Consider the following 10,416-nt stretch of genomic DNA (forward strand, 5'->3'; position numbering starts at 1 on the left):
ATCTGCCAGGTGGCCTCTCCACCCCCGGAATCTGTGCCCCGATCCCAGAAGCCATTTCCTCGGCACAGTCTCTCCCCAGGTCCTGGGCCAGCCTGGAGGTAGGGGGAAGACTGGCACGGCTGTCGCCCCTCTGTCCCCACTCCGGAGTCCTGCTCCTGACCCCTCCAGCCTCTCCTGTGCCCTGGCTTCACTCGACCAGCGATGAGGTGGCTGCTGGGGACAGCACCCGACTCCGGTCCGGAAGCCCCCAGGTCTCCAGCACCCTGCCTGGGCCCAGGCACTTGGGGACCTGGGGCGGAGCCTCACCTCCACCCCCCCAGCCGTGGGCACGGGGGCTCTGGGCATTTTGCCCAGGTTCAGGCTGGAAAGTAGAGGAACTCACCTAAGCCTTAGGCCAGGTAGGATGGGGAGTGCCCACTGGGCTCCTTCCCTGCTTTCCTCTAACAGGGGCTCATCCATTTCCCCCCCAGCACACCCTCACTCCCACGCCCCCACTTATGTTCCCTGCACCCTCACCAACAGCCTGAGCCCAGGAGGACTTGAGCCGCCTCCATCCTCCTTCCCCTCACTGAGCTTCTTTAGCCTGACCCCAAGCAGGGCAGGGTAGGGCAATGACCTCTGACCTCTGGGGGCATGCTGTCCCCATCGAGTTGGCACTCTTGTGCTGGATTCCGAGGGTCTTGGTAGGCCCAAGTTCCTGGCCTGTGAGCCCCTATTTCTGGAGCCTACTGGCCCTCTAGGCCCCGACAACCAGGGGGTTCTAGTTCTAGTCAGGTCTTTTTCTCCCAACTCCTGGGCCAGATGGACCTTCCTCCTGAAAGCAAGGTGACTGTCCACTCACCCCTCCAGCACTGAGCCTGGCCCCCATTCTGAGTCACCTCTCTGGCCACTGCTAATGCACTGCTGGCCCGAGCTAGACTGCGGGCCCTGGAGAGGACCAGGAAGAGCGCCGTTCACACACAACACTCCCTCTCTCTCTCACACACACACAGCACCATTGCACACACGTGTACGTGCACAGTTCCCCTGCCCTGTGCCTTGGCTTAGCCAGGGAGGACACAGAGCCATTTGGGGTTTTAAAACTCTGTTAGGGCCCAGCCCTGCAGGCCCGATGATCATTCCAGCAGATCGGGGGACTTGTCTTGACCCACGGCAGTGGGCAGCTTGCCAGAGGCTGCAATCCGCATCCCGTGTCTCTCTGCATCCAGGGGTCACTTCCTGAAGTCCTCTTCTCCAGCCTGTGGGGGTGGGATGGGCGGGTGACCGAGCCAGTGCCGGCCTCTGCCTTCGCCCACACCCATGTGACTGTTCAGGGCCCTCTGGGCACGAGCCTCCCATGCCCGGCCCTCTGGGGTCTTCCCACGTGGCCCCTCTCTCCTCTGGTCCTGCCTGGCGCACCTCAAACGCAGTGTCCACAATCTCATCAAGAACAGACGCCTGGGAGCGGAATTTCTGTTGATGATGCTCCACACTGGCCACCAGCTGCAGGAAGTGGAAAAGGAGCTCCTGCTGTCTTGGGGGGGGGAGGGGGGAAGGGGCGAGCTTGAGGTGACCTGCCCGGCAGGGTCATCCGGGCTGCCAGAGCCCCCCCCCCACAGCTCTTCTCACCGGCCTTCCGCCAGCCCCCCATTACAGTTTTTCTGAGTGGGGCCTTTCATGACAGACATATCTCCTTTTCCACAAATAAAAAGCCCCCATTTGTGCCGGTGCCAGAGAAGTTTCTAACTGCCGTTTACCCTCCCGGTTATCCATCCCTCCCCCCTCCTGTCCACCCCTCTGGTGGCCCCTCCAACTATCCCATACCTCTCTGTGCACCCACTCACCCACTTACCCATTCATCCGCCCACCCACCTAGCCATTCACTCACTCATCTGACCACCCTTATCCCTCCATCTACCTGCTCTTCCCTGGACACCCCCCACCCACCCCTTCACCATGTTGTGCAGTCAGCCATCCACCTAACCGCCGCCCCCAACCATTCACCCAGCCCACTACCCATCTGTTAACTCCCTCATCACCTGCCCGTTTTATAAATCCATTAAGTGACACTAAAATCAATGAACACTGCCAGGCGCTCCGAGGACGCAGACGTTAACCAGAAACAGTCCTTGCCCTTAGGAAGCTCCGTCTGTGGCAGAGCCAAGAAGGCAAACCAAGAGTGTTTACGCTTGTGAGAAGAGTAAACCAGAGTGCTGAGGGTCCAGTCCTGGGGATCAGAAAAGGCTACCAGAGCAAGTGTCATTGAGCCGAGTTGGAAAGACACGAGAAGCTTTGCCAGGCCTGGGCAAGGTTCCTGGTCCGTTACTCCAGAAGAGCTGCAGTGTCCTGGGGGCCAGGGCAGGCCTCAGGGAAGGAGGCCACAGAGAGTGGGTGAATTGGAGATGTAAAGTCTGATGAGGAAGGAAAAGCCTAAGCTGCTTCTAACAAAGACCACTCTCTAAATAAATAAAAAGAATAAAAGAAAGGAAAGATTAAAATAAACAACAACAAAAACAACAACAAACAAAAACAAAGGGCACTCATAGTGGAGGTAGACCAATGGGGAAGAGTCTGGAGGCCCAGAAACCCCCGTAGAAAGTGTTACCGAGGTGCCAAGGGCCCATTAGGCCAGTGGCCGAGTTGCTGGGATTGGGGGAGGGGGGCGAGGAGGGCCAGGATGTGAAGCGAGCAGGATTGGAACTCAGCTCGCCCAAATCTTGGACACTTGAGTCTGGCATTGGCAGCCAGAGAACGTTCCAGGCAGAGAAAACAGTGTGGACAAAGGCCCAGAGGTGGAGAAGTATGTGCTATGCTTGGGAAACAGTGCGGGGACAGCAAGGAAGTAGCCAAGGAAACGAGGGAGGTTGGCAAAGGCTGGGTCACAGAGGGCCTTTGGGGCTTGAACTTGGACGGCGGGTGAGGAGGGGCTGGAGGCTGCCAGTAGTCAGACTGCCCTAGGGGTCTGCTGGTTTGGAGCCAGTCTGGATGAGGTGCAGCGGGGCCCAGCTTTCAGAGGGAAGGCTCTCTGAGGAGCCAGGCCTGAGAGCCAGGAAGCAGGAAGTCTGTGCCAAGGTCCCCCAGCCATGAGCACAGCCATAAGTCCCCAGCTGTCCTGGCCCAGCTGGCCAATCTCTTCGACGGGAATGGAATGTTGACCATCTGCCTCCCAGGCCTTTACCCAAGCTGTTCCTTGACCCTCCCTCTTCACCCCTCCACCTAGCCGAAGGCCAGCACCCTCATGGCCCAGCACAGGTCATTGGCAATAGGGCTTTCATGGGCACAGGCTAGTCTGTGTCCTGAAGAACTTGCAGGGCCTGACCCAGAGCAAGGGTCAGGGATGCTTCCTAAGGAAACAGATGAGCAGACTCCCTGCTGCCCTGCCTTGGCCCTCAGCCTCAGAGGGGCTCTCATGGCCCAGTAAGCACTGCTGGTGGGACTCTCTTGGTGGCACAAGCTAGCTCAGGGTGAGCAGAAGCCACTCATGGTCTCCACGTCCCACCCGTAGGCTCTACATGGGCCTTGGCGCCCCACCCCCTTCCAGAGAGGTGGGCAATGTCCTTTGCTCTGCCAGCCCACGGGCCAGACCCCAGATCTCTCTCCGTAGACTCGGGGCCTCCCCTCCCTTTGCATCTCCTTACTTCTCAGTCATGGTCCCAAATTTTTTCTCGATGAGCTGCTTCTGTTTGGTGTGTTCACTCACCACCTCTTCAGGGTCTGGATGTAAAAAAGGGGACAGTCAAAAAGATGCCCAGATTCAGAGGATGTAGAAGACACCCCATGTGTCATGGAGGTATGCAGATGGGGCTAAAAGAGTTTTTGCCCACAATGCCCCCAAAGAGATGGCTTCTCCGGGTGTGGTGTGTGTATCAGATTTGTTTGTTTGTCTTTCCCTCCAGTAAACCCCCCCCAGTTTTCCCAAGGAACCACTCCTAGCCCCTTTTGGGTCCACCTTGTCTACCAGGGGGCTGACCCCACCGCCCACCTCCAAAGACATGTGACTCAGGCCTGGCTAATCAGAACAGCCTATTCTTTTGGCTATTGTGATTGGTTCCAAAATAGTCAGGTGATCAAAGCAAAGCAGACACATACCCGGGACTTTGCTATAACTACAGGAAGAAGAGAAAGTCTCTGCTTGGCATGAGAGGAATGGCTAACCTGTGAGGATTTCCCACCGCAAGGGAAGAGCCACCCTAAGCACAAAACCATGCGGAGGACACAGAGCAGAGGGATGGAGAGAGACCAAATCCTGACCAGTATTCAAGTCCTGGATCTAGCCATTCCTGAAAACCCCACGCCCTCAATTTGCTAAGTAATTTCTGCCAATTGATTCCTCTTTTTGCTTCAGCTTTTTTGCACTGAGTGTCTTTCCCTGATCGAAGGGGCAGGTGAGGGACCTGGTGACCCTTTGGGACCCTTAGTCCTCTAGTGTTGAGGAGCCTAAGAGTGGGATCCTTAGAGCTCAGATTATCTAAAGTTCTGAAGATCTTTAAGCAGGAAGCAAACCAACTGCCTCAAAATCAACTCATTCAGAAAGTCAAGTTTATAAAAATGAACGTGTCCAGGAAACTTGATTTTTAATGACTCTCAATCCACTTTGAGTGACTCTGGACAAGTGTGTGCAACACCTTAATGAAACCCTCCAAGGCAGTCGAAACCATCCCATGTAAAACCAAGTGCTATAACCTTTATAAGTTATTAGAAGAAATGAGCATTTGGTGAATCATAATTTGGCTAATTAGTCATTTCACAAACGGGGCTTTCAGGAATTGATGAGCAGTTTAATTGCTTTTCAGAAGATTATCTTAGAGTTCTTTGGACCAAAGTTCTAAGCTCTGAAAGTCCTCCTGAGTCTCAGATCCTCAAACTCTGCCACTGAACCTGGAATTGTGTGTCTGACTGCGGAAGGAGGGCCAGTACCTGATTTGCTGAGTTCCGTCAGTGAGTCATCCAGTAGCTTCTCATGGATCCGGGCGGCCCTCTGGGAAGAAGCGGCTTTTGTCCTGCCCGAGCCCCCTCCCTGTCTGCCCTTTCCAGGAGCACCCTCCTCCCTTCCCCCCAGCCTCTGTGCCCACCCCTTTGTGGTTCCCTCCCAGGTCCACCTGCCCCACCCCACTCAGTACCTCCTGCTTTACTTTCTCCAGGCCCTTGAGCAGAGCCATCTGGAAGTTATCCACCAGGACGGCAATCACCAGGCTGGGGATGGTGGGGGAGGATAGTGGGGTGCCCTCCAGGAGGAGGCTGTAGGAGAGGCCCTGCACCCTCCTCTGGGTTCGTTGTGGCATGACCAAGGGGAGAGGGCTGGGGAGGGGTGCCCCAAGATTAGGTGGGGGTGGCGGTGAAGCTGGGGAGCCGAGTAGGGATGGGGTCCTCACTTGAGGAAGATGAAGTATTGGATGATGATGTAAATCATGAGAATGGGGATGATGTACCAGGCACCTAGGAGAGAGGGTGTTGTTTGAGCTGCGAGTTCCTTGCCCACCCTCACCACACCCCTGCCAGCAAGGATCAGATGCCCCACTTTGCAGATGGGGTAACTGAGCCCTCGGGGTCTGCCCACCCAGCCAAGCCCCTGCCTTCCACCCCGCCCGGGTCCTGTCCCACCCTGGGCCCGGCTGTCCAGGTAGATGAGGGACCAGTCATCCAGGGTGAGCATGGTGAAGAGGGTGAAAATGGTGGAGGGGATGCTCTGGAAGCGCTTGGGGTCAGAATGACGGAACAGAGCCCGGAGCACCACAGAGAAGAGGACTGGCTGTTCAGGGCCAAGCCAGGCTCGCAGAGTCCCATTCCCCAGCCCCGCTCCGGCCACTACAAACCCGCCCATCACAGCACCTCAGGCTCCCCCCACCCCTCCCACCCCCGCCCCCAGAGCACAGGATACAGAGGCAGGTAAACATGAGGATGAGAATGGCGGTGATGGATGGCAAGGACCGCGCCAGAGTCCCGGTCACTTCCTGGAGGCTGGTCAAGAAGCTGTGGGCAGAAGTTGAGAGGCTGAGTCAGCAGGGGTGGGGATCTGTGCCCAGCAGGCGGAACTGACACCACCGACGGGGGCACCGCTTTGCTAGAGGTCTGGGAGAGTTCAGCCCTCTCTGGAAAATGACTGATCCTAGCGGATGGCAGGGGGCTAATCAGAAGTGGGCTGGAGCCCACAGCCTCTTCGTCCCCCATCCCTTGAACAGGTCACAGCAGATGCCCTGGGAGCCCAGGCCCGTGTACCCCCTTCCCGCAGGGTGGCGTGGGCAGCCGCGGCGCCGCTGACCTGAGCCTCCGGAGGACCCGGACGGCCCTCAGGGCCCGCAAGCTCTTGAAGACCTTGAAGATCCGGAAGACGCTTTGGTGGTAGACGAAGGAGAAGGAGTTGTACTGTAAGAGCATGAAGTCCAGCATAGCCATGATCATGATAAAGAAGTCTGAGGGCACAGGGGGGCGCTGGGAGTCACAGGCTCCTGCCCAGGCGCCTCCTCGCCCAGACCTGCAGTCCCCCCAACACCAGCACTCCCTGCCAGTGCCCCTTTTTGTCCCCAGCCTCCGTTAGCAGTCCGGTGGCTCCCCCCACCACACACACACCCCCATCCCCACCCACCCAGATTGTTCCATGGGTCAGAAAAATACTCGAAGCCCAGAGCAGTGATCTTGAGCGCAGCTTCCACCACGTAGATGCAGAGGAAAATGGAGTCCAAGGCCATGAAGTACCACTCTGCAGGGACACCAGGGGCTCACTCACGGCCCTCCCCAGCAGCCCTGGCCCATCTCTCCTCCTTCCCTCTGGATCTCACGCACAGTCCCTGTTAGGGAGGACCTGGCTCTGCCCTAAGGGCTGTGTGTCTTAACTGCTCTGTGCCTCAGTTTTCTTGTCCGTAAAACAGTGATAATACTGTCACTTGGCCTGACCTCCTGACCTCAGGGAGCTCCTAGCAGCTTCTGCCTAACTGTCAATCTTACCGTTTAGAAGCTAGGGAAGGAACAGCTGGAACAGAAAAACATTTAAGGAAGACAGCCGGCACGGAATCAGACAGTGCCTCAGCCTCATTGCCATGCTAAAAACCCTCTCTGAATATTCATCCCAAGCCCTACTAGAAGGAGCCTGCTTTCCCTAGTGAGGAGGTCACAGCTTTAGAAATGGTTCCCCTGGATCTCCTTATTTCTACAAATAAAGATGACCTTGTGAGACAGCTCCGCCGGGGGTAGTCTGTATAGAACTCACCAAGCAGCAGACCCACTTTGGTCTGGGAACAGTACCAGTCGGCCTGAGAGCGTTTTCATGAACATTAGCTTCACTTAATACAGAATAAGAATGCAGCCAATCTTATTCTCTGCTTCGTTTATTTACGCGGTGGCAGGCCTTTCTCTCACTCTGCCGCCAAGGGTCTCAGGGGCCGCCTTCCGCGGCTTTCCACTCTCACCCCTCCACAGTCTCCTGGCCCTTTCTAGGCGACCAGGGTTCCCTCCCGCTGCCCCACAGAGCGGCGTGTTTAGGGTCGATGCGCCACCTGGTGGCTATATTACAAACAGCACATTCTCCAGTTTAGCAGGCTCTTGTGTCTCTGGCTGGCTCGTTGACCTCAGCAAGGTCTCTGAGCCTCATCTTAAATACTGGTCAATGTTGTCTACCTCCCAGGGGTAAGGATGAAATGAACTAAGTCACATAAGCCACCCGGCACTGGACCAGGCCCACAAGAGGCCTAGAACAAGATCTATGGCTTTCTCCATGTGAAAGTGGCTCCTCAGGGGCGCCTGGGTGGCTCAGTCAGCTTAGCGGCTGCCTTTGGCTCATGTTGTGATCCTAGGGTCTTGGGATTAAGTCCCACATCGAGGTGCCCGCTCCGCGGGGCGCCTGCTTCTCCTTCTCTCTCTGCCTCTGCCTCTCTCTCTGTTTCTCATGAATAAATAAAGAACATTTTTTTTTTTTTGAAAAGAAAAGAAAGGGCCTCCCCAGCTCTTACCACCCCGGATCTCAACTTCAGCGAAGGTCTGTGCCACAAGCATGATAGTGTTGAGGCAGACAACGAGGAAGATGAAGGCTTCAAAGGGCAGGGACTGAGTCAGGTTCCTAAGCATTCTCCGGAGGCCCTTAATGAGGTAGCTTAATTTTTCCCACAATCTATAGAAGAGGTCCACAGTGTGCAGCCTCTTGTGGGCTCGCTGAGCTCTGGCGGCTGTAAGGGGAACGGAGAATCAAGTCTGTGTGGAAGGCAGCATGGGGATCCCAGGCGTCCCTCCCAGACTAAGTTGGGGTTCATCTTCATGCCTCCTGCTTGCCTACCATCCACTCACTGAAGTGCCTCCATGCTATCTTGTGCTGATCCTGGGGCTACTCCGGATCCTGGGGCTACTGGACTCCTGCTGCCCCTTCCATGGAAGATGCCAACTTGTTTGGGATTTGTGGTCTGCTCAAGTGCCTCTTGCAGGCTCATGATTCTATACCTCCAGGCCTTTCTTTACCCACGTGGCGACTTATGCATGGAAAACCCCATTTTCCACACTACCCCATCCTCTTGGTGAACTCTCCCTCTCCCTCTGAGATTCTGCTGAAACATCACCTCCTTTTGGCTGCCTTCCCTACTCCCCTCCAGTTAGGTACCTATCCCTCTCTGCTTGTTTGTGAGACTGTTACTCTGTTTACTGAACCACTTGGGGCCAACCTTGGGGGATTGTGCTTTATAATAGCCAAGGTCCCTCCCTGCCCTTAAACAAGGCCCTCTTTCAGACACTGGATGTCTGTCAAGATGCTCACAGTTTAGTGGGGGGAAATGTGGACAAATACAATCTACAGGGGTAACTGTCCTGATATGGAGGATAGGCCACCATCACTGGGTGGTCTAGGATTGGTTGTTTAAGTGACCACCCCCCAGTCTTGGAGCCCCTCAAGGGCAGGATTTGTTTTCTCTGTGCTTCCAGGGTCCAGGCGGGCCAGGGACCCATATGAGACAAGAAGAAATGTTTGAGAAGTGAATGCATATAGGCACAGAAGTGACTAGATAAACGAACTACCAATGGACTGAAGAGGTGCATCATTTAAGGAATAGAAGATTGGATGGTGAGCAGTCAGGTGAGTGAATAGCCAATGGAATATGCATGCAGCTGAGAGTCATGCCTCATGATCTGTGGAAGGTCAGTGCAGGGCCCAAGTCAGGCCTGGAATCTGGGCCAGGCTGTGTGAGTTGGGGGTGGGGGAAGAGAGACTCACTTTTGCGCTTCTGAAATTGCTCATCTTCTTCTGCCCAGCTTTCCGAGGAAGTTTTAGAGGAGGAATCCTGAGGATGGACTTTGTTGGACCTCAGGGACACATGTGAGCGCACTGCGCTGTGGGAACGAGTCAAGCTAAAGGCTGAGTGCTGTACCCGTGCCATGCTAGGTTGGAGGGCTACTGAATGAGAAAGGGAAGAGCCAAAGGAGGCTTTGGCCACTCTGTGGGACTTGCGTGGGCCAAAGACTCGGGAGCTACCATGATGGTACTCCCTGTAGCCGTGATCACCATGGAGATAATCATAACGATGCACACTATGGTGGTGCTTGCCGTGGCGGTGCTCCCTGTGATGGCCATGGTGGTGCTCGCCGTGGTGACCATGGTGGCCATGGTGGTGTTCACTGTGGTGGCTGTAGTCATCATAGAAGTGAGGTATCGAGCGATCGTGGTAGGAGTCCACATAGGAATGGTGGGAAAAGGTCTCTCCATGATGAAGAGGCCCTCTGTGGTGGTGGGCTTCATGATGATGGTGCCTACCATGGTGATGGGTCTCACTGTGATGGTGAGGGCCACCATACGTGTAGGAATCTTTATGGTAGTAAGGCTTACCTTGGTGATGGAGCCCACTATGGTGGGAAACCTCACCATGGTGGTGAGACCCACCGTGGTGATGGGGTTCCCTATGGTGGGGAGACCCACCATGGTGGTAGGTCTCACCGTGGTGATGGGACCCCCCATGGTGGTAGGGCTTACCATGGTGATGGGACCCCCTATGGTGGTAGGGCTCACCATGGTGGTGGGACCCCTCATGGTGGTAGGGCTCACTGTGATGGTGGGACCCCTCATGGTGGTAGGGCTCACTGTGATGGTCGGGCTCACCGTGGTGGTGGGAACCCCCTTGGTGGTAGGGCTCACCGTGGTGGTGGGGCCTACCATGGTGGTACTCACCATCAAAGGGGCCCTCACCAAGGGAATGTTGGGAGAAGAGAGTGCCATGAGAAGGGGCCACGGCAAGGGATGTGAGATGGTGAGCTCTACCTTGATGGTGGGCCTCACCGTGGTGGTGGGAGTGGTGGGAGTGATGGGAGTGGGGGGAATGGTGGGAGGGGGCATTGTCATGAAAGGCTTGGAATTCATCAAGGTGGTGAGATCCACCGTGATGGTGGGATGTGCCATGATGGTGGGACCTGCCATGATGGTGGGACTCACTGTGATGGTGGGATATGTCGTGATGGTGGGACTCACCATGG

The 10,416-nt window shown here is 55.9% G+C and overlaps 1 protein-coding gene across 1 annotated transcript; it reads right to left on the minus strand.

Moving 5' to 3' along the window:
- Window positions 1–1,075: 1,075 nt before the first annotated feature.
- Window positions 1,076–9,868, minus strand: CATSPER1 (cation channel sperm associated 1). The gene is made up of 13 exons (XM_035723148.1): window positions 9,807–9,868; window positions 9,167–9,699; window positions 7,923–8,135; window positions 6,563–6,676; window positions 6,239–6,389; window positions 5,858–5,949; window positions 5,581–5,724; window positions 5,352–5,415; window positions 5,100–5,172; window positions 4,897–4,957; window positions 3,618–3,693; window positions 1,399–1,513; window positions 1,076–1,238 (listed from the first exon to the last, which is right to left on the minus strand). The coding sequence occupies exons 1-13, from the start codon at window positions 9,866–9,868 to the stop codon at window positions 1,212–1,214; spliced, it is 1,725 nt and encodes a 574-aa protein (XP_035579041.1). The 3' UTR covers window positions 1,076–1,211.
- Between the last annotated feature and the right edge of the window lie 548 nt (window positions 9,869–10,416).

Source organism: Zalophus californianus, chromosome 11, assembly GCF_009762305.2.
Source record: "Zalophus californianus isolate mZalCal1 chromosome 11, mZalCal1.pri.v2, whole genome shotgun sequence".
NCBI classification, from domain to species: Eukaryota; Metazoa; Chordata; class Mammalia; order Carnivora; family Otariidae; genus Zalophus; species Zalophus californianus.